Source organism: Ammospiza caudacuta, chromosome 30 (assembly GCF_027887145.1).
Source record: "Ammospiza caudacuta isolate bAmmCau1 chromosome 30, bAmmCau1.pri, whole genome shotgun sequence".
NCBI classification, from domain to species: domain Eukaryota; kingdom Metazoa; phylum Chordata; class Aves; order Passeriformes; family Passerellidae; genus Ammospiza; species Ammospiza caudacuta.
This window is the reverse complement of record NC_080622.1, coordinates 4,126,557-4,149,858: the sequence shown is the minus strand read 5'-3', so window position 1 is coordinate 4,149,858 and position 23,302 is coordinate 4,126,557. Positions and strand designations below refer to the sequence as shown.

The 23,302-nt window shown below is 61.9% G+C and overlaps 1 protein-coding gene across 1 annotated transcript; it reads left to right on the top strand.

Annotated features, from left to right (window-relative positions):
• The first annotated feature begins 1,737 nt into the window (after positions 1-1,737).
• On the top strand, positions 1,738-22,961 carry LOC131569444 (V-type proton ATPase catalytic subunit A-like). Its single transcript, XM_058821657.1, has 14 exons — positions 1,738-1,804; positions 2,706-2,834; positions 3,951-4,165; positions 4,905-5,042; positions 6,336-6,487; positions 7,275-7,437; positions 9,047-9,155; positions 9,917-10,039; positions 11,738-11,852; positions 12,988-13,051; positions 15,834-16,037; positions 19,815-19,909; positions 21,317-21,488; positions 22,810-22,961. Exons 1-14 carry the CDS (start codon positions 1,738-1,740, stop codon positions 22,900-22,902), a joined length of 1,839 nt encoding a protein of 612 aa, XP_058677640.1. The 3' UTR covers positions 22,903-22,961.
• The last annotated feature ends 341 nt before the right edge of the window (positions 22,962-23,302 follow it).

The window sequence follows — 23,302 nt, the reverse complement described above, 5'->3', positions numbered from 1 at the left end:
GGGTGAGACCCCAAAATGGGGAAAAAGGGACCCTAAAAATGGGGAAAAAAGGGACTCCAAAAATGGGGGTGGGACCTCAAATGGGGAAAAAAAACAGACCCTAAAAATGGGGCTGGGACCCTAAAAATGGGGGAAAAGGGACTCCAAAAATGGGGGGTGAGACCTTAAAATGGGGAAAAGAGGGGACCTTAAAAATGGGGGGAAAGAGATCCCAAAAATGGGGAAAAGAGGGACCCGAAAATGGGGAAGAAAGGGGATCCTAAAAATGGGGGGAAAAGGGGATCCTAAAAATGGGGGGGAAAGGAACCCCAGAAATGGGGGGTGAGACCTTAAAATGGGGAAAAGAGGGGGCCCCAAAAATGGGGGCAAAAGGGAACCCTAAAAATGGGGGGATAGGGACGCCAACAATGGGGGTGAGACCCCAAAATGGGGAAAAACGGGACCCTAAAAATGGGGAAAAAAGGGACTCCAAAAATGGGGGAGGACCCCAGAGTTTTGCTGGTGGCAAGGTGGGGTGGCGGAGGACATAGGGGTGACAAAGAGAAGGGGGTGACAAAGACATGGCAGGGAGGTGATGAAAGACGGGGGTGACAAGACCATGGGGGTGACAGAGAGAAGGGGGTGACAAGAACTTGGCAGGGAGGTGACAAGGCCATGGGGGGTGACAAAGACATGGGGGTGACAAGGACACAGCAGGGAGGTGACAGGGCCATAGGGGTGACAAGACCAAGGGGGTGACAGAGAGAAGGGGGTGACAAGGACAGGGCAAGGAGGTGACAAGGCCATGAGAGGTGACAAAGAGAAGAGGGTGACAAGGACATGAGAGGTGACAAGGACATGGAGGGGTGACAAAGGGAGTGGGGTGACAAGATCATGGGGGTGACAAGGCCACGAGGGTGACAAAGGGAAGGTAGTGACGAGGCTATAGGGGTGACAAAGAGAAAGGGGTGACAAGAACATGGCCAGGAGGTGACAAAGAGAAGGGGGTGACAAGGACATGAGAGGTGACAAGGACATGGAGGGGTGACAAAGGGAGTGGGGTGACAAGATCATGGGGGTGACAAGGCCACGAGGGTGACAAAGGGAAGGTAGTGACGAGGCTATAGGGGTGACAAAGAGAAAGGGGTGACAAGAACATGGCCAGGAGGTGACAAAGAGAAGGGGGTGACAAGGACATGAGAGGTGACAAGGACATGGAGGGGTGACAAAGGGAGTGGGGTGACAAGATCATGGGGGTGACAAGGCCATGAGGGTGACAAAGGGAAGGGAGTGACGAGGCTATAGGGGTGACAAAGAGAAAGGGGTGACAAGAACATGGGGGTGACAGAAGGAGGTGACAAAGACATGGCAGGGAGGTGACAAGGCCATGAGGGTGACAAAAGAAAGGGGGTGATACAGCCGTGGGGGTGACAAAGAGAAAGTGGTGACAAGGACGCGGCAGGGAGGTGACAAGGACACCCACACCGTGTCCCCGTCACCCCGAGCCGGGCCGCGCCGGTGTCACCCGGTGTCACCCGGAGCAGCGGCACTCGGCTGTTGACTGCACACAGTGCCACACCCGCGCTGGCCCTGTCACCGGAGCCAGCCGGTGTCACCCCAATGTCCCCGCGCTGTCCCCGGCGGTGGGGACACGGCATTGGTGCCACACCTGCGGTGGTGGCCCTGTCCGGTTGTCGCCGGCGCCCGGGGCCATTTAACGGCGGTGGCAGCGCGGCGGGGAGGGGACACGGGGACAGCATGGAGGGGACACGGCAGGAGGAGCGCGAGAGCCTGGTGGGGGCCGTGCATGGCGTGTCCGGGCCCGGTACGGTGACACCGGGGACAGCAGGGGATGGGGACACGGTGGCGTTTGTGGCGCTAAACTGGGGACAGGTGGGGGGACAATGGGGGGGGGGACAGAGGGACAGGTGAGGGGACAATGGGGGGGGGAAATGGGGACAGAGGGACAAGAGGGGTGACAATGCAGGGGGGACAATGGGGACAGAGGGACAGGAGAGGGGACAATGGGGGGGGGAATGGGGACAGAGGGACAAGAGGGGTGACAATGCAGGGGGGACAATGGGGACAGAGGGACAGGAGGGGGGACAATGGGGGGGGAAATGGGGACAGAGGGACAAGAGGGGGGACAATACAGGGGGGACAATGGGGACAGAGGGACAGGAGAGGGGACAATGGGGGGGGGAATGGGGACAGAGGGACAAGAGGGGTGACAATGCAGGGGGGACAATGGGGACAGAGGGACAGGAGGGGGGACAATGGGGGAGAGCACCCGGGGAGGGGACAATGGGGAGGGGACACCCTGGGGACAGAGGGAATGGGGATCCCGATGGCGTTTGTGGCACTAAAATGGGGACAGGAGAGGGGACAATGCGGGAGGAGAATGGGGACAGAGGAACAGGACGGGGGACAAGGGGCAGGGGGAAATTGGAGAGGGGACAATGGGGAGGGGACAGGGTTGGGAACAGCGAGGGGACATCGTGGGACACCCTGGGGACGGGGACATCTGAGGATGGGGATCCCGGTGGAGTTGGTGGCACTAAAATGGGGACAGGAGAGGGGACAGCGTGAGAAAGCACCCGGGGGTGGTGCGGAGGGGACAGGGATGGGGACAGAGGGGTCCTGTGTGGGGTGGTGACCCCGGGGCTGGCCCGGTGACAAGGGGGGTGGTGGCCCGGGGCCGGGGTGACAGCGGAGTGTCCCCGCAGTGGTGACAGCCACGCGCATGGCGGGCGCGGCCATGTACGAGCTGGTGCGGGTGGGACACGCGGAGCTCGTGGGGGAGATCATCCGGCTCGAGGGGGACATGGCCACGCTGCAGGTGTACGAGGAGACCTGTATCCTGTCCCCAATGTCCCTAATGTCCCCTCCCCGCCAGCCCTCTGTCCCTCCGACCGCCCCGCCCTGTCCCCGTTGTCCTCTGCTGTCCCCTCCCTTGTTGCCCTGAGTTTCTGTCCTGTCCCAGGCTGTTCTGTCCCCTCCCTGTCCCCCGTCCTGTCCCCTCCCCTGTCCCTCCCTTCTGCCCTGCCCCGTCCCCTCCCCGTCCTCGCCACCCTCCCTGTCCCCTCCCTGCCATCCCCATCCGCTCCTGTGCCCTCTGTCCCTCATCCTGTCCCTCCCCGTGTCCCTCATCCATCCCGTCCCGCTGTCCCCCCAGTCCCCGTGTCCCCCCCGATTCCGGTGTCCCCGCAGTCCCGCCGGTCCCCGTGTCCCCTCTGTCCCCCCAGTGTCCCCACTATCCCTCCCGGTCCCCGTGTGCCGCAATCCCCGCTGTCCCGCCGGTCCCCGTGTCCCCCCGGTTCTCGTGTCCCTGTTGTCCCGCCCGGTCCCCGTGTCCCCGCTATCCCCCTCGTGTCCCTGCAGTCCCCGTTGTCCTGCCGCTCCCCGTGTCCCCGCAGTCCCCGTGTCCCCCCCCGCTTCTCGTGTTCCCATTGTCCCGCCCGGTTCCGGTGTCCTCGCTGTCCCCACCGTGTCCCCGCCGTCCCCCTCGTGTCCCCGCGGTCCCCCTCGTGTCCCTGCTATCCCGCCCCGTCCCTGTGTCCGCGCAGTCCCCGTGTCCCCCCCGGTCCTCGTGTCCCCGCTGTCCCCCACCATGTCCCCGCTGCCCCGCCCGGTTCTCGTGTCCCCATTGTCCCACCGGTCCCCGTGTCCTGGTTTCCCCGCTGTCCTCCTCGTGTCCCCGCTATCCCGCCCGGTGTCCCCATGCCCCCGTTGTCCCCTCGGTCCCCGTATCCTCCTGCAGTCTCTGTGTCCCTGCCGTTCCTGTGTCCCCGCTGTCCCCTCCGTGTCCCCTCAGTCCTCGTGTCCCCGCAGTCCCCCCGTGTCCCCGCAGTCCCCCCAACCCGTCCCGTCCCACTGTCCCCTCGGTCCCTGCAGTCCCCGTGTCCCCGCAGTCCCCGTGTCCCCGCTGTCCCCCCGGTGTCCCTGGCGGTGCCATTCCTGAGCGGCCGCAGCGGGGGTGCAGGTCGGGGACCCGGTTCGGCGCACGGGGACTCCGCTCTCGGTGGAGCTGGGCCCGGGCATCCTGGGCTCCATCTTCGACGGCATCCAGCGGCCGCTGCGCGACATCGCCGAGGCCACGCGCAGCATCTACATCCCGCGGGGCACCAATGTCCCCGCGCTGCCGCGACACCTGGACTGGGACTTTGTCCCCAGCAAGAACCTCCGGGTGCGTGACCCCTCCTCGTCACCTTCCTGTCCCTTTGTCCCATCCCTGTCCTGTCCCCCCTTCCCCATCTGGCTTCCCCGGCTCGCTGTCCCCTCCTTGTCCCCTCCTTGTCCCTTTCTTGCCCTCTCCCTGTCCGGTCTCCATCCTCTCCCCGTCCTGTCCTGCCATTCCCTCCTTGTCCCCTCCCCGTCCTGCCATCCCCTCTGTCCCCTCCCTGTCCCCTCCCCATCCTGCCCTGTCCCCCTCAACCCCTCTGTCCCCTTTTGTCCCCCTCCGTCCCGTCCTGTCCCTGCCACGGGACATCATCCTCCATTGTCACCTCCTTCTGTCCTTCCCTGTCCCCTCCCTGTCACCCCTGCCAAGGAGGGGACCCAAAAAAGGGGGTGGGGACACAATGACAGAGAGGACACAGGAACGGGGGGGCGCGGGGACATGGGGGACTTGGGGACACGGGGGGTCGCAGAGCCGCGGGGACATGGGGGGACACAGAGACACGGGGTTGCAGGGACACAGGGGACATCGGGACACGGGGGTCACAGGGCCATTGGGGGACACGGAGACACTGAGGATGCAGACATGAGGACACGAAGGTGACAAGGACACGGGGACACGGGTCACACGGGGGACAGGAGGGACACACGACACGGCGGGACACGGTCACCGCCGTTGCCCCGGCAGCCGGGGCGGGGGGCGCGGAGCCCCCCGGGGGTCTCTGACGGTGTCGCCGCGGTGTCGCCAGGTCGGGAGCCACGTGACGGGAGGGGACATTTACGGCTCGGTGGCGGAGAACTCGCTGCTGCAGCACCGGCTGATGGTCCCGCCCCGCAGCCGCGGCACCGTCACCTACATCGCGCCCCCCGGGCACTACCGAGTGACGGTGAGCGGGAACGGCACCGGGAACGGCGGGATCGGGATCACTGGGATCAGCGGGATTGGGATCGGGATCATTGGGACCAGCGGCGTCAGCGGGGTCGGGATGGGGATTAGCGGGATCGGGATCAGGATTGGGATTATTTGGATTAGCCGGAGCAGGTTCGAGATGAGCGGGATTGGGATCGGAATCAGCGGGATCGGGGTCATTGGGACCAGTGGTGTCAGCAGGATCGGGGTCGGGATCAGGATGGGGATCATTGGGATCAGCGAGACTGGGATCGGGATCAGTGGGATCGTTGGGATCAGCGGGGTTGGGATTGGAATCAGTGGGATTGTTGGGATCAGCGGGGTCGGGGTCGGGATCAGGATCGGGATCATTTGGATCAGCGGGGTTGGATTGGAATGGGTGGGATCATTGGGATCAGTGGGATCGGGATCATTGGGTCCAGCGGCATCAGCGGGGTCGGGATCAGGATGGGGATTATTTGGATCAGCGGGATCGGGGTCGGGATTAACAGGGTCAGGATCAACGGAATTGAAATCGGGATCATTGGGATCAGCGGGATTGGGGTCGGGGTCAGTGGGATCGTTGGGATCAGCGGGGTCGGGATCAGTGGGATTGGGATCATTGGGTCCAGCAGCATCAGTGGGATTGGGGTTGGGATCAGGATCAGGATCGAGATCATTTGGATCAGAGGGAGCGGGGTCGGGATCAGTGGGATCGGAGTCGGAATCAGCGGGATTGGGGTCAGGATCAGGATGGGGATCATTTGGATCAGTGGGAGCGGGGTTGGGATCGGGATCATTGAGATCAGCAGGAGTTGGGTCGGGATCATTGGGAACAGTGGGGTTGGGATCAACAGGATTGGGATTGGGATCAGCAGGAGTGGGGTCGGGATCAGGATGGGGATCATTGAGATCAGTGGGATCTGGGTTGGGATCATTGGGATTAACAGGATTGGGGTCGGGATCAGGATTGGGATCAGGGGGAGCAGGGTTGGGGCCGGGATCAGGATCGGGATCATTGGGATCGGGATAGGCGGGGTGGGGGCCGGGCAGGGTGTCCCGAGCTGATCCCGGGTTGGTCCCAGGTTGATCCCGGGTTGGTCCTGGGCTGATCCCCAGCCGGTCCCGGGCTGATTCCCACCGATCCCGGGTTGATCCCGGTCTGATCCCGGGCTGATCCCAGGCTGATCCCCGCCAATCCCGGGTTGATCCTGGGCTGATCCCCGCCGATCCCGGGTTGATCCTGGGTTGATCCCTGCCGATCCCGGGCTGATCCCCGCCGATCCCGCAGGACGTGGTGCTGGAGCTGGAGTTCCAGGGCGTCCGTGAGCCGCTCTCCATGATCCAGGTGTGGCCGGTCCGGCAGGTCCGGCCCGTGGCCGAGAAGCTCCCGGCCAATCACCCCCTGCTGACCGGCCAGAGGGTCCTGGACGCGCTCTTCCCGTACGGAACGGGACCGGGAACGGGATTGGGACTGGGACTGGGACTGGGACTGGGACTGGGACTGAGAACGGGATTGGGATTGGGATTGGGATTGGGACTGGGACTGGGACTGGGGGAGTGCGCTGTTCCTGTAGGGAGCAGGATTGTGACAGGGATGGGGACAAGGACGGGGACAGGGATGGGATTTGGGACAGGCAGAGATGGAGCTGAGGACAGGAAAGGGGACAGGGAGAGATGGATTTTGGGACAGGAATGGGGACAGGGAAAGATGGATTTGGGGAGAGGGATGGGGACAGGCAGAGCTGGATTTGGGGACAGGGAGAGCTGGATTTGGGGACCGGAATGGGGACAGGTGGAGATGGATTTGGGGACAGAAATGGGGACAAGGATGGGGACAGCAGAGATGGGTTTGGGGACAGGGATGGGGACAAGGATGGGGACAGGCAGAGATGGATTTGGGGACAGGGATTGGGACAGGCAGAGATGGACTTGGGGACAAGGATGGGGACAGGCAGAGATGGATTTAGGGACAGGAATGGGGACAGTCAGAGATAGATTTGGGGACAGGGATGGGGACAGTGATGGGGACAGGCAGAGCTGGATTGGGGGACAGGAATGGGGACAGTGATGGGGACAGTGATGGGAACAGGGAGAGATGGATTTGGGGACAGGAATGGGGACAGGACGGGGCTGGCGCAGGGACACGGGTGGGAACGACCATGGGGACAGGCACAGGGTGTCACCGCGGTGCCACCACCGCCGTGCAGTGTCCCCGCGGTGTCACCAGGTGCGTGCAGGGCGGCACCACGGCCATCCCGGGCGCGTTCGGCTGCGGGAAGACGGTGATCTCGCAGTCCCTGTCCAAGTACTCCAACAGCGACGTCATTGTCTACGTGGGCTGCGGGGAGCGCGGCAACGAAATGTCCGAGGTGCTGCGGGACTTCCCCGAGGTGACAGCGCCGCGCCGACACCGCGACAGCCCGGGGACACCGCGACAGCCCGGGGACACCGCGACAGCCGGGGGACAGCCGGGACACCAGGACAGCCCGGGGACACCGCGACAGCCGGGGGACACCGGGACATCCGGGACACCGGGGTGGCATCAGGACGTGGGGACACAGGGGGACATGGGGGTGACAGTGACACGGGTGTTCATGGGACTTCCCCAAGGTGACAGCGCCGCACCGGGCACCGCGACAGCCGGGGGACACCGGGACATCCGGGGACACCGGGACAGCCGGGGGACACTGCGACATCTGGGACACCGGGGTGGCATCGGGACGTGGGGACACAGGGGGACATGGGGGTGACAGTGACATGGGTGTTCATGGGACTTCCCTGAGGTGACAGCGCCGCACCAACACCGGGACAGCCGGGGGACACTGGAACAGCCCGGGGACACCGGGACATCCGGGGACACCGGGACAGCCGGGGGACACCGGGACAGCCGGGACACCGGGGTGGCATCGGGACGTGGGGACACAGGGGGACATGGGGGTGACAGTGACACGGGTGTTCATGGGACTTCCCCGAGGTGACAGCGCCGCACCGGGCACCGCGACAGCCAGGGGACACCGGGACATCAGGGTGGCACTGGGACACCAGGGGTGGCACTGGGACACGGCGGGATGTGGGGATATCGGAGACATCGGGGTGGCAGGGCAGTGACAGTGACACGGGTGTTCGTGGGACTTGCCCGAGGCGACATGGGGACATCAGACACCGGACATCCGGAGGACACTGGGACATCGGGATGGCACTGGGACAAGGGGGGACATCAGGGTGGCATGGGGACATGGGAGGACATCGGGATGGCATGGGGGTGGCAGCGACACGGGAGTTCATGGGACTTCCCCGAGGTGACAGGGGGACATTGGGGTAGCACAGGGAGAGGGGATGGCACCGGGACATGGGGGACACGGGGGGACATTGGGGTGGCAGGGCAGTGACAGTGACATGGGTGTTCATGGGACTGCCCCGAGGTGACACCACTGCACCAGACACTGGGACATCCAGGGGACATTGGGGTGGCACTGCGACGCGGCGGGACATAGGGACATCGGGGTGGCAGAGGGGTGGCAGTGACACGAGTGTTCATGGAGAGTCCTCAGGGATTTTCCCGAGGGGACACAGTGACACGGGACATCGGGACATCGTGGTGGCACCGGGATATGGGGACACAGGGGGACATGGGGGTGCCAGGGCAGTGACAATGACATGGATGTTCATGGGACTTCCCTGAGGTGACGCGGTGACACTGGACACCGGGACATCCAGGGGACATCGGGGTGACAGGGTAGTGACAGTGACACGAGTGTTCATGGAGAGTCCTCGAGGACTTCCCTGAGGTGACACAGTGACATGGGGACACAGGGACGTCGGGGTGGCACTGGCACGTGGGGGTGGCAGGGCAGTGACAGTGACATGGCAGTTCACGGCGGGTCTGCAGGGACTTCCCCGAGGTGACGGCGCCACACGTGGGGACATGGCGGGACATCGGGGTGGCAGGGCTGTCCCGTGGCGACACGGGCAGTGACAATGTGACACTGCTGTCCCCAGCTGACCATGGAGGTCGGTGGCCGCTCCGAGTCCATCATGAAGCGCACGACGCTCGTGGCCAACACGTCCAACATGCCCGTGGCTGCTCGAGAGGCCTCCATCTACACCGGTGGGGACGTTGGGGACACGGAGGGGACACTGGGGGGACAGGGACATGTGTGTGTGTGTGACGGGGACATGGGGGGACGCGGGGGAACACGGGGACACAGGGGCCTGGGGGGGACAGGGACACGTGTGTGTGTGACAGGGACATGGGGGGACATGGGGGGACAGGGACATGGGTGTGTGACAAGGCTGGGGCTGTCCCTGGGGGTGTGACAGGTGTGACATGTGTGTGTGACAGGGATCACGCTGTCCCTGGGGGAGTGACAGGTGTGTGAGAGGTGTGTGACACATGTGACACACCTGTGACACATGTGGCAGGGATCACGCTGTCCCTGGGGATATGACAAGTGTGTGACAGGTGTTACGCGCATGTGACACACGTGTGACATATAGCAGGGATCACGCTGTCCCTGGGGGTGTGACAGGTGTGACACACATGTGACACACGTGTGGCAGGGATCACGCTGTCCCTGAGGGTGTGACACACATGTGACACACGTGTGGCAGGGATCACGCTGTCCCTGGGGGTGTGACAGGTGTGACACACGGGTGACACGTGTGGCAGGGATCACGCTGTCCCTGGGGGTGTGACACACATGTGACACACGTGTGGCAGGGATCACGCTGTCCCTGGGGGTGTGACACACATGTGACACACGTGTGGCAGGGATCACGCTGTCCCTGGGGGTGTGACACATGTGTGGCAGGGATCACGCTGTCCCTGGGGGTGTGACACACATGTGACACACGTGTCACGCGTGGCAGGGATCACGCTGGCCGAGTATTTCCGGGACATGGGGCTGCACAGCTGCCTCCTGGCCGACTCCACCTCGCGCTGGGCCGAGGCGCTCAGGGAGATCTCGGGGCGCCTGGCGGAGATGCCCGCGGGTGAGACCCCAAAAACTGGGCTGGGGACACCCCAAAAACTGCGGGGTGGGCACAGGGGAGACCCCAAAAACCTGGCGTGGGAGAGACCCCAAAACATGGGGAGGAGACCCCCAAAAACCTGGCGTGGGAGAGACCCCAAAAACACGGAGGGGAGACCCCAAAAACTGCGGGGTGGGCACAGGGAGAGACCCCAAAACATGGGGAGAGAGACCCCAAAAACTGGGCTGGGGAGACCCCAAAAACTGAGGGGTGGCTGCAGGGAGAGACCCCAAAAACCTGGGGTGGGAGAGACCCCAAAACATGGGGAGGAGACCCCAAAAACCACGGGAGGTGGCGGTGACCCCAAATCCCGGGGGGGAGGAGACTCCAAAAACCGTGGGATGACGAGGGGGGGGGAGACCCCAAAAACTGCGAGGGGTGGGCGCGGGGGAGACCCCAAAACCTGGGGAGTGGGCAGGGGGGAGACCCCAAAAAATGAGGGGGGTGGGCAGGGGGAGAGAACCCCAAAAACCAAGAGGTGACGGAGGGAGAGAGACCCCAAAAACTGCGGGGTGTGGGGTGGGACCCAAATCCAGGGGGGATGGGCATCGGAGAGAGACCCCAAAAACCGCGGGGTGGGCACAGGGGAGACCCCAGAAACACGGGAGGTGACAGGATGGTGACGGGGAGGTGACAGTGAGGTGACGGCTGTGTCCCCACAGACAGCGGGTACTGGGGGTGACAGTGAGGTGACAGTGAGGTGACAGCCGTGTCCCCACAGACAGCGGGTACTGGGGGTGACAGGGAGGTGACAGAGCAGTGACAGTGAGGCGACAGCCACGTTCCAGGAGGTGACAGTGAGGTGACAGCCGTGTCCCCACAGACAGCGGGTACTGGAGGGGTGACAGAGCAGTGACAGGGAGGTGACAGGGCAGTGACAGGGAGGTGACAGCCATGTTCCAGGAGGTGGCAGTGAGGTGGCAGTGAGGTGGCAGCCGTGTCCCCTCACAGACAGCGGGTACTGGGGGTGACAGTGAGGTGACAGGGCAGTGACAGGAGGTGACAGTGAGGTGACAGCCGTGTCCCCACAGACAGCAGGTACCGGGGGGTGACAGGGCAGTGACAGTGAGGTGGCAGGAGGTGACAGGGCAATGACAGCCGTGTCCCCACAGACAGCGGGTACCGGGGGTGACAGGGCAGTGACAGTGAGGTGACAGTGAGGTGACAGCGAGGTGACAGCCGTGTCCCCACACACAGCGGGTACCGGGGCTGGCAGGACAGTGACAGGGAGGTGACAGGGCAGTGACAGTGAGGTGACAGTGAGGTGACAGCCGTGTCCCCACAGACAGCGGGTACTGGGGGTGACAGTGAGGTGACAGTGAGGTGACAGGGCAGTGACAGTGAGGTGACAGTGAGGTGACAGCCGTGTCCCCACAGACAGCAGTACCGCGGGTGACAGGGCAGTGACAGGAGGTGACAGGGCAGTGACAGCCGTGTCCCCACAGACAACGGGTGCCGGAGGGTGACAGTGAGGTGACAGGGGGTGACAGGAGGTGACAGTGAGGTGACAGTGAGGTGACAGGGCAGTGACAGTGAGGTGACAGTGAGGTGACAGCCGTGTCCCCACAGACAGCGGGTACTGGAGGTGACAGGGCAGTGACAGGAGGTGACAGTGAGGTGACAGTGAGGTGACAGTGAGGTGACACCGTGTCCCCACAGACAGCGGGTACCCCGCGTACCTCGGTGCCCGCCTGGCCTCGTTCTATGAGCGCGCGGGGCGGGCGCGGTGCCTGGGCAGCCCCGAGCGCGAGGGCAGCGTCAGCATCGTCGGGGCGTGAGTGCCACCTGTGTGCCCGTGTCCCCTGTCCCCGTGTCACCGTGTCACCATGAGTGCCACCTGTGTCCCCGTGTCCCCTGTCACCGTGTCCCCATGAGTGCCACCTGTGTCCCCGTGTCCCCTGTCCCTGTGTCACTGTGTCCCCTGTCCCTGTGTCACCGTGTCACCATGAGTGCCACCTGTGTCCCCTGTCCCTGTGTCCCCGTGTCACCATGAGTGCCACCTGTGTCCCCGTGTCCCCTGTCCCTGTGTCACCGTGTCACCATGAGTGCCACCTGTGTGCCCGTGTCCCCTGTCCCCGTGTCACCGTGTCACCATGAGTGCCACCTGTGTCCCCGTGTCCCCTGTCCCTGTGTCACTGTGTCCCCTGTCCCTGTGTCACCATGAGTGCCACCTGTGTCCCCGTGTCCCCTGTCCCTGTGTCACCATGAGTGTCCCTGTGTCCCCGTGTCCCCTGTCCCTGTGTCACCATGAGTGTCCCTGTGTCCCCGTGTCCCCTGTCCCTGTGTCACCATGTCCCCATGAGTGTCCCTGTGTCCCATGTCCCCATGTCCTTGTGTCCTCGTGTCCCCTGTCCCTGTGAGTGTCCCCATGTGTGTCTACGTGTCCCCATGTCCTCATGTGTGTCCCTATGAGTCCCCACGTGTGTCTCTATGAGTGTCCCCATGTCCCCCTGAATGTCCCCGTGTGTGTCCCCATGTCCCCTGTGAGTGTCCCCATGTCCCTGTGTCCCCTGTCCCTGTGAGTGTCCCCCTGTCCCCGTGTCCTGTGTTCCCATGTCCCTGTGTCCCTGTGTCCCCTGTCTCCATGTCCGTCCCTGTGTGCCCATGTCCCCATGTCCCTGAGTGTCCCCGTGAGTGTCCCCATGTCCCCTGTCCCCCCGAGTGCCCTCGTGTCACCCTGTCCCCATGTCCCTATGTCCCGTGTCCCCGCGTGTGTCCCCATGAGTGTCCCCGTGCCCTCTGTCCCTGTGTCCCTGTGAGTGTCCCCATGTCCCCTGTCCCTGTGTTCCCTGTCCTTGTGAGTGTCCCTATGAATGTCCCCGCGTGTGTCACCGTGTCCCCATGGCCAGGATGGGGGGACCCCCCCCTGGGCACCCCCATCTCACCTCGACCCCCCCCTCCCCCCGCAGGGTGTCCCCACCCGGAGGGGACTTCTCAGATCCTGTCACCTCGGCCACGCTGGGCATCGTGCAGGTGAGGGGACAGCGGGGACACTGGGGACACTCACAGGGGACACAGGGGACAGCAGGGACACTGGGGACAGCAGGGACACTGGGGACACTGGGGACAGCGGGGACACTGGGGACACTCACAGGGGACAGTGGGGACACTGGGGACAGCGGGGACACTGGGGACACTCACAGGGGACACAGGGGACAGCAGGGACACTGGGGACACTCACAGGGGACACTGGGGACACTCACAGGTGACACAGGGGACAGCGGGGACACTGGGGACACTCACAGGGGACAGTGGGGACACTGGGGACAGCGGGGACACTGGGGACACTCACAGGGGACACAGGGGACAGCAGGGACACTGGGGACACTCACAGGGGACACTGGGGACACTCACAGGTGACACAGGGGACAGCGGGGACACTGGGGACACTCACAGGGGACACAGGGGACAGCGGGGACACTGGGGACACTCACAGGGGACACAGGGGACACTCACAGGGGACACTGGGGACACTGGGGACAGAGGGGACACTGGGGACACTCACAGGGGACACTGGGGACAGCGGGGACACTGGGGACACTCACAGGGGACACAGGGGACAGCGGGGACACTGGGGACACTCACAGGGGACAGCAGGGACAGTGGGGACACTGGGGACACTCACAGGGGACACTGGGGACAGAGGGGACACTGGGGACACTCACAGGGGACACTGGGGACACAGGGGACAGCGGGGACACTGGGGACACTCACAGGGGACACTGGGGACAGCGGGGACACTGGGGACACTCACAGGGGACACTGGGGACAGAGGGGACACTGGGGACACTCACAGGGGACACAGGGGACACTGGGGACAGAGGGGACACTGGGGACACTCACAGGGGACACAGGGGACAGCAGGGACACTGGGGACATAGGGGACACAGGGGACAGCGGGGACAGCAGTGGGGGGGTGTGAGTGGGGACAGGGACACCCCACGAGAGGAAACACGGGGGGACATGGAAGGGACAGGGACACACTGGGCGGGGACAGGGACACAGGGACATGGTGACAGTGACCCCTGGATGACGACACGGTGACATCCCCGGTGTCTCAGGTGCTCTGGGCTGGACCAGAAACTTGGTGACACGGGGGGTGACATGGGGTGACATTACTGGCTGTTCTGGGGACATAAGACGCTCGGGGACAGGATGGGTGACACTGGGTGACACTGGGTGACACTGCCAGGTGTTCTGGGGGCTGGACAAGAAGCACAGGGACACACAGGGAGATGTTGGGTGACACGGGGGCGACACTGGGTGACACTGGGTGACACTGGGTGACACTGCCAGGTGTTCTGGGGGCTGGACAAGAGCACAGGGACACACAGGGTGGCACGGGGGTGACACTGCCGGGTATTCCGTGGGGACAAGAAGCTCGGGGGTGACAATCCCGACCCGGGGGTGACACTGGGTGACCCTCAGTGACACGAGGTGACACTCCCAGGTGTTCTGGGGGCTGGACAAGAGATGCTTGGGTGACCCTGGGGTGACATGGGGGTGACGTTGCTGGGTATTTCATGGGGGACAAGAAACTTGGGGGGGGGTGCCCTGGGTGACCTGGGGGTGACACTGGGTGACACTGGGTGACACAGGTGACACGAGGTGACACCCCAGGTGTTCTGGGGGCTGGACAAGAGGTGCTGGGTGAGCCACAAGTGGCACTGCCGGGTGTTCCATGGGGATAAGAAGCTCGGGGACAGGATGGGTGACACGTGGGTGACATTGCTGACCTGTGGGTGGCACTGGGTGACCCTTGGTGACACTGGGTGACACTCTAGGCGTTCTGGGGGCTTTTCAAGAGAGGTTTGGGTGACGCCAGGGTGACATAGGGGTGACATTGCTGGGTATTCCGTGGGGATAAAAAGCTCGAGGGTGCCCTGGGTGACCTGGGGGTGACACGAGGTGGCACTGGGTGACACTGGGTGACACCTCAGGTGTTCTGGGGGCTGGACAAGAAGCACAGGGACACACAGGGAGATGCTGGGTGACACGGGGGTGACACTGGCAGGTGTTCCATGGGGTTAAGAAGGTTGGGGACGGGATGGGTGACCCAGGGGTGACATTCCCGACCCGGGGGTGACGCTGGGTGACCCGAGGTGACACTGCCAGGTGTTCTGGGGGCTGGACGAGAAGCACAGGGACACACAGGGTGGCACGGGGGTGACACTGCTGGGTATTCCATGGGGATAAAAAGCTCGAGGGTGCCCTGGGTGACATGAGGTGGCACTGGGTGACACTGGGTGACACCTCAGGTGTTCTGGGGGCTGGACAAGAAGCACAGGGACACACAGGGAGATGCTGGGTGACACACGGGTGGCACGGGTGTGACACTGCTGGGTATTCTGTGGGGATAAGAAGCTCGGGGATGCCCTGGACGACCCAGGGGTGACGCCGGGTGGCACTGGGTGACCCTCGGTGACATTCCCAGGTGTTCTGGGGGCTGGACAAGAAGCACAGGGACACACAGGGTGACACACGGGTGGCACGGGGGTGACACTGGCAGGTGTTCCGTGGGGATAAGAGGCTCGGGGATGCCCTGGGTGACCTGGGGGTGACACGAGGTGGCACTGGGTGACACTGGGTGACACCTCAGGTGTTCTGGGGGCTGGACAAGAAGCACAGGGACACACAGGGTGGCACGGGGGTGACACTGCTGGGTATTCCATGGGGATAAGAGGCTCGGGGATGCCCTGGACGACCCAGGGGGTGATGCCGGGTGACACTGGGTGACCCTTGGTGACATTCCCAGGTGTTCTGGGGGCTGGACAAGAAGCTGGCGCAGCGCAAGCACTTCCCGTCGGTGAACTGGCTGATCTCGTACTCGCGGTACCTGCGCGCCCTCGAGCCGCACTACGAGCGCGCCCACCCCGAGCTGCCCGCGCTGAGAGACCGCGCCCGGCGCATCCTGCAGGAGGAGGAGGAGCTGGCCGAGATCGTGCAGCTCGTGGGGAAGGTGCTTTTAGGGGGTTTGTGGGGTTTGGGGGGCCTTATGGGGTCTGGGATGTGGGATATGGGTGTGGGATGTGGGATATGGGACCCTGCAGGAGGAGGAGGAGCTGGCCGAGATCGTGCAGCTTGTGGGGAAGGTCTGGGATTGGGATTTGGAGGTTTTGGGGGGCTTATGAGGTCTGGGATGTGAGATATGGGGTGTGGGATAAGGGATATGGGATCCTGGAGGAGGAGGAGCTGGCCGAGATCGTGCAGCTCGTGGTGAAGGTGCTTTTAGGGGGTTTGTGGGCTTTGGGGGGCCTTATGGGGTGTGGGATGTGAGATATGGGGTCTGGTATGTGAAATATGGGGTGTGGGATGTGAGATATGGGGTCTGGGATGTGGGATATGGAGTGTGGGATGTGAGATATGGGGTGTGGAATATGGGATGTGGGACCCTGCAGGAGGAGGAGGAGCTGGCCGAGATCGTGCAGCTCGTGGGGAAGGTGGGATTGTGGGGTTTTGGGGGTTTGGGGGGACTTATGGGGTCTGGGATGTGAGATATGGGGTGTGGGATGTGGGATATGGGTCTGGGATGTGAGATATGCGGTGTGGGATGTGAAATATGGGGTGTGGGATGTGAGATATGGGGTGTGGGATGTGGGATATGGGACCCTGCAGGAGGAGGAGGAGCTGGCCGAGATCGTGCAGCTCGTGGGGAAGGTGCTTTTAGGGGGTTTGTGGGCTTTGGGGGGCCTTATGTGGTCTGGGATGTGAAATATGGGGTATGGGATGTGGGATATGGAGTGTGGGATATGGGTGTGGGATGTGGGACCCTGCAGGAGGAGGAGGAGGAGGAGGAGCTGGCCAAGATCATGCAGCTCGTGGGGAAGGTCTGGGATTTGGATATGGGGGTTTTGCTGGGGTCTGTGGGGTGTGGGATGTGAGATATGGGGTGTGGGATATGGGATACGGAATCCTACAAGAGGAGGAGCTGGCCGAGATCGTGCAGCTCATGGGGAAGGTCTGGGATTGTGGGGTTTTGGGGGTTTGGGGGGCTTATGGGGTCTGGGATGTGAGATATGGGGTGTGGGATGTGAGATATGGGGTCTGGGATGTGGGATATGGGTGTGGGATGTGAGATATGGGACCCTGCAGGAGGAGGAGGAGCTGGCCGAGATTGTGCAGCTCGTGGGGAAGGTCTGGGATTGGGATTTGGAGGTTTTGGGGGGCTTATGAGGTCTGGGATGTGAGATATGGGGTATGGGATGTGAGATATGGGGTCTGGGATGTGGGATATGGGTGTGGGATGTGGGATGTGGGACCCTGCAGGAGGAGGAGGAGCCGGCCGAGACTGTGTAGCTCGTGGCAAGGTGGATTTATGGGGTTTGTGGGGTTTGTGGGACTGATGGGATCTTTGAGATGAATGGGATCTATGGGATCAGTGGGATCAATGGGGCTGGTGGGATCGATGGGATTTATGGGATTTGTGTGAGTGATGGGGTCGATGGGACTGATGGGATCAGTGGGATTGATGGGATCGATGGGGTTTATGGGATTTGTGGGACTGATGGGATCGATGGGGTTGATGGGACTGATGGGATCAGTGGGATTGATGGGATCGATGGGGTTTATGGGATTTGTGGACTGATGGGGTTGATGGGATCGATGGGATTGATGGGATCGATGGGATTTGTGGGATTTGTGGGGTTGATGGGACTGATGGGATCAGTGGGATTGATGGGATCGATGGGGTTTATGGGATTTGTGGGACTGATGGGATCGATGGGACTGATGGGATCAGTGGGATTGGTGGGATCAATGGGGTTTATGGGATTTGTGGGGTTGATGGGGTTGATGGGATCAGTGGGATTGATGGGATCAATGGGGTTTATGGGATTTGTGGGGTTGATGGGACTGATGGGATCAGTGGGATTGATGGGATCGATGGGGTTTATGGGATTTGTGGGACTGATGGGATCGATGGGACTGATGGGATCAGTGGGATTGGTGGGATCAATGGGGTTTATGGGATTTGTGGGGTTGATGGGGTTGATGGGATCAGTGGGATTGATGGGATCAATGGGGTTTATGGGATTTGTGGGGTTGATGGACTGATGGGATCAGTGGGATTGATGGGATCGATGGGGTTTATGGGATTTGTGGGACTGATGGGATCGATGGGACTGATGGGATCAGTGGGATTGGTGGGATCAATGGGGTTTATGGGATTTGTGGGGTTGATGGACTGATGGGATCAGTGGGATTGATGGGATCGATGGGGTTTATGGGATTTGTGGGACTGATGCTATCTATGGGATTGGTGGAACCAATGGGACTGATGGGATCAGTGGGATCAATGGGGTTTGTGGGATCTGTGTGATGAATGAGGTCTTCTATGGGATCAGTGGGATCAATGGGGTTGATGGGACTGATGGGATCAACGGGATCTGTGGGATTTATGGGATCTGTGGGATGAATGGGGCTGATGGGGTCAGTGGGATTTGTGGGACAACAGCACATCCCCTGTCCCTGTAGTCCCTGTGGCACTGATGGGATCAGTGGGATCGATGGGGTTTGTGGGATCTGTTGGATCAATGGGGTTTGTCGGATTTGTGGGATTGATGGGATCTATGGGATCGGTGAGATCAGTGGGATTGATGGGATCTGTGGGATTGATGGGGTTTGTGGGATCAATGAGCTCAATGGGGTTTGTGGGATTTGTGGGATCAATGGGATCTATGGGATCAGTGAGATCAATGGGATTGATGGGGTGTCTATGGAATCCATGGGATCAATGGGGTTTGTGGGATCAATAGGATCAATGGGATCGATGGGTTTTTTGGGATTTGTGGGATTGATGGGCTCTATGGGATCAGTGAGATCAGTGGGATTGATGGGATCTATGGGATTGATGGGGTTTGTGTCTATGGATCAATGAGCTCAATGGGGTTTGTGGGATCAATGGGATCGATGGGTTTTATGGGATTTGTGGGATCAATGGGATCTATGGGATCAGTGAGATCAGTGGGATTAATGGGATCTATGGGATTGATGGGGTTTGTGTCTATGGATCAATGAGCTCAATGGGGTTTGTGGGATCAATGGGATCGATGGGTTTTATGGGATTTGTGGGATCAATGGGATCTATGGGATCAGTGAGATCAGTGGGATTAATGGGATCTATGGGATTGATGGGGTTTGTGTCTATGGATCAATGAGCTCAATGGGGTTTGTGGGATCAATGAGCTCAATGGGGTTTGTGGGATTTGTGGGATCAATGGGATCTATGGGATCAGTGAGATCAATGGGATTGATGGGGTGTCTATGGAATCCATGGGATCAATGGGGTTTGTGGGATCAATAGGATCAATGGGATCGATGGGTTTTTTGGGATTTGTGGGATTGATGGGCTCTATGGGATCAGTGAGATCAGTGGGATTGATGGGATCTATGGGATTGATGGGGTTTGTGTCTATGGATCAATGAGCTCAATGGGGTTTGTGGGATCAATGGGATCGATGGGTTTTATGGGATTTGTGGGATCAATGGGATCTATGGGATCAGTGAGATCAGTGGGATTAATGGGATCTATGGGATTGATGGGGTTTCTGTCTATGGATCAATGAGCTCAATGGGGTTTGTGGGATCAATGAGCTCAATGGGGTTTGTGGGATCAATGGGATCAATGGAGTTTTATGGGATTTGTGGGATCAATGGGATCGGTGGGTTTTATGGGATTTGGGCTCCGGGCCGGGCTCTGTGGGCCCCGGGCAGTGCCAGGACCGCGCTGTCCCCGCAGGCGTCGCTGGCCGAGGGTGACAAAGTGACACTGGAGGTGGCCAAACTGCTCAAGGACGATTTCCTGCAGCAGAACGGATACTCGGCCTACGACCGGTACCGGGACCCCCCTGGGGAACCCCCAAACCCTTTTACCCCCCAAAACCACCCTGAGCCCCCCCCCAACATCCCCAAACGCCCACCCTGAACCCCTCTGGGCCCTCCCTTGCCCAGGTTCTGCCCCTTCTACAAGACCGTGGGCATGCTGCATCCTGAGACCCCCTACCCAATTCTGACCCCCCAGACTCCCCCCAAACCCCCTAAATTTCCTCTCTGAACCCCCAAATCCCCCCAAACCACCCCCTAAATCCCCCCATCTGACCCCCCCAGGTTCTGCCCGTTCTACAAGACTGTGGCCATGCTGCACCTTGAGACCCCCAACCCAATTCTGACCCCCCAAACTCCCCCCCAAATCACCCCCAAATTCCCTCCCTGACACCTCAAAATCCCTCAAATCCCCCCAAACTCCCCCATCGTGATCCCCCCGGGCCCCCCCAGGTTCTGCCCCTTCTACAAGACCATGGGCACGCTGCACCCTGAGACCCCCAACCCACTCCTGACCCCCCAAACTCCCTCAAACTCCCCCAAACTCCCCCATCGTGACCCCCCCCGGGCCCCCCCAGGTTCTGCCCCTTCTACAAGACCGTGGGCACGTTGCACCCTGAGACCCCCAACCCAATTCTGACCCCTCAAACCCCCCCAAATTCCCTCCCTGACACCCGAAACTCCCTCAAATCCCCCCAAATTCCCACCCTGACCCCCCAAACCCCCCCATCGTGACCCCCCCAGGTTCTGCCCGTTCTACAAGACTGTGGGCATGCTGCACCCTGAGACCCCCAACCCAATTCTGACCCCTCAAACCCCCCCAAACTCCTCCCTAAACCCCCCCAAACTCCCCCAAACCCCCCAAATTCCCTCCCTGACACCCCAAACTCCCTCAAATCCCCCCAAATTCCCACCCTGACAACCCAAACCCCCCCATCGTGACCCCCCAACCTCTCCCCAGGTTCTGCCCCTTCTACAAGACCATGGGCATGCTGCACCCTGAGACCCCCAACCCAATTCTGACTCCTCAAACTCCTCCCTAAACCCCCCCAAACTCCCCCAAACCCCCCAAATTCCCTCCCTGACACCCCAAACTCCCTCAAATCCCCCCAAATTCCCTCCCTGACCCTCCAAACCCCCCCATCGTGACCCCCCAACCTCCCCCCAGGTTCTGCCCCTTCTACAGGACCGTGGCCATGCTGCACCTTGAGACCCCCAACCCAATTCTGACTCCTCAAACTCCTCCCTAAACCCCCCCAAACTCCCCCATCGTGACCCCCCAACCTCCCCCCAGGTTCTGCCCCTTCTACAGGACCGTGGGCATGCTGCACCCTGAGACCCCCAACCCAATTCTGACTCCTCAAACTCCCCTCAAACCCCCCCAAACCCCCCCATCGTGACCCCCCAACCTCCCCCCAGGTTCTGCCCGTTCTACAAGACCGTGGGCATGCTGCAGAACCTCGTCACCTTCTACGAGCTGGCGCGGGGGGCGGTGGAGGGCGCGGGGCCCGAGGAGCAGCGTGTCACCTGGGCCACCATCCGCGAGGGGCTCGGCGACATCCTGTACCGCCTGAGCGCCATGAAGTTCCAGGTGGGGTCCCAGGGGGGCTTGAAGGGGGGGTTTATGGGGTCCTAGAGGGGATTAAAGTGGAGTTTGGGGGTCGTGAGGGAGGTTAAAGAGGGGCTGGGGGATCCTAGGGGAAGGATAAGGGGGGGTTTGGGGATCCTATGGAAGAGTTAAGGGGAGATTTGGGGGTCCTGGGGGGGGTTAAGTGGAGTTTGGGGGTCCTGGGGGGAGGTTAAGGGGGGGTTTGGGGTCCTATGGGAGGGTTGAGTGGGGATTTGGGGGTCCTGGGGGATTTTAAAGGGGGTTTGGGGGTCCTAGGGGAAGGATAAGGGGGGGGTTTGGGGATCCTATGGAAGAGTTAAGGGGAGATTTGGGGGTCCTGGGGGGAGTTAAGTGGAGTTTGGGGGTCCTGGGGGGAGGTTAAGGGGGGATTTGGGGGTCCTAGGGGAAGATTAGAGGGAGTTTGGGGGATCCTGGGGGGAGTTATGTGGAGTTTGGGGGTCCTGGGGGAGGTTCAAGGGGGTTTCGGGGTCCCATGGGAGGGTTGAGTGGGGATTTGGGGGTCCTGGGGGATTTTAAAGGGGTTTGGGGGGTCCTGGGGAAGGTTAAAGGGGGAGTTTGGGGGGTTCTAGGGGAGGCTTAAAGGGGGTTTGGGGATCCTAGGGGAAGGATAAGGGGGGGGGTTTGGGGATCCTATGGAAGAGTCAAGGGGAGATTTGGGGGTCCTGGGGGGGGTTAAGTGGAGTTTGGGGGTCCTGGGGGGAGGTTAAGGGGGGATTTGGGGGTGCTAGGGGAGGGTTAAGGGGATTTGGGGGTGCTAGGGGAGGGTTAAGGGGGATTTTGGGGGTCCTCACATGAATGTTAAGGCGATTTGGGGCTTGTGACCCCATTTGGGGGTCCCAGGTAGATTTTTTGGGGGGGATCCCGCACGAATCTCAATGTGGGTGACCCGGGGGGGTTTGGGGACCCACCCCCGTGTGGCTCTGATGGTGCCACCCCCGTGTCCCGTGGTGTCCCCATGTCCCTTGTGACCATCAGAACGAGGGGGGGGGGTGTGACCCCATTTGGGGGTCTCAGGTGGATTTTTTGGGGGGGATCCCGCCCGAATCTCAATGTGGGTGACCCGGGGGGGTTTGGGGACACCCCAATGTGGCTCTGATGGTGCCACCCCCGTGTCCCCATCGTGTCCCTTGTGACCATCAGAACGAGGGGGGGGTGTGTGACCCCATTTGGGGGTCTCAGGTAGATTTTTTGGGGGGGATCCCGCCCGAATCTCAATATGGGTGACCCGGGGCAGTTCTGACGGTGCCACCCCCGTGTCCCCGCGGTGTCGCCGTGTCCCCAGGACCCGGTGAAGGACGGCGAGCAGCGCATCCTGGCGTGCTACGCGCAGCTGCAGGAGGAGATGGTGGCGGCGTTCCGCAACCTGCAGGACTGAGGGGGGGGCACAGGATGGGGGGGTCCCCAGGGTCCCCCCGCCCTCCGCAATAAAGTGGCGGCACTTGAGAGACCCGGGCGTGGCTTTCCCGAGGAGGGCGGCGGCGTCCGGTGACACCGGGAGGGGGTGACAATGGGGGCGGGGGGGGACACACCGGGGGTGACAATGGGGGGGGGGGACACACACCGGGGGTGACAATGGCAATGGGGGGGACGACACACCCCGGGGGTGACAATGGGGGGGGGGGACACACCGGGGGTGACAATGGGGGGGGGACACACCGGGGGTGACAATGGGGGGGGGGGGGGGGGGACACACCGGGGGTGACAATGGCAATGGGGGGGGGACACACCGGGGGTGACAATGGGGGGGGGGGGACACACCGGGGGTGACAATGGGG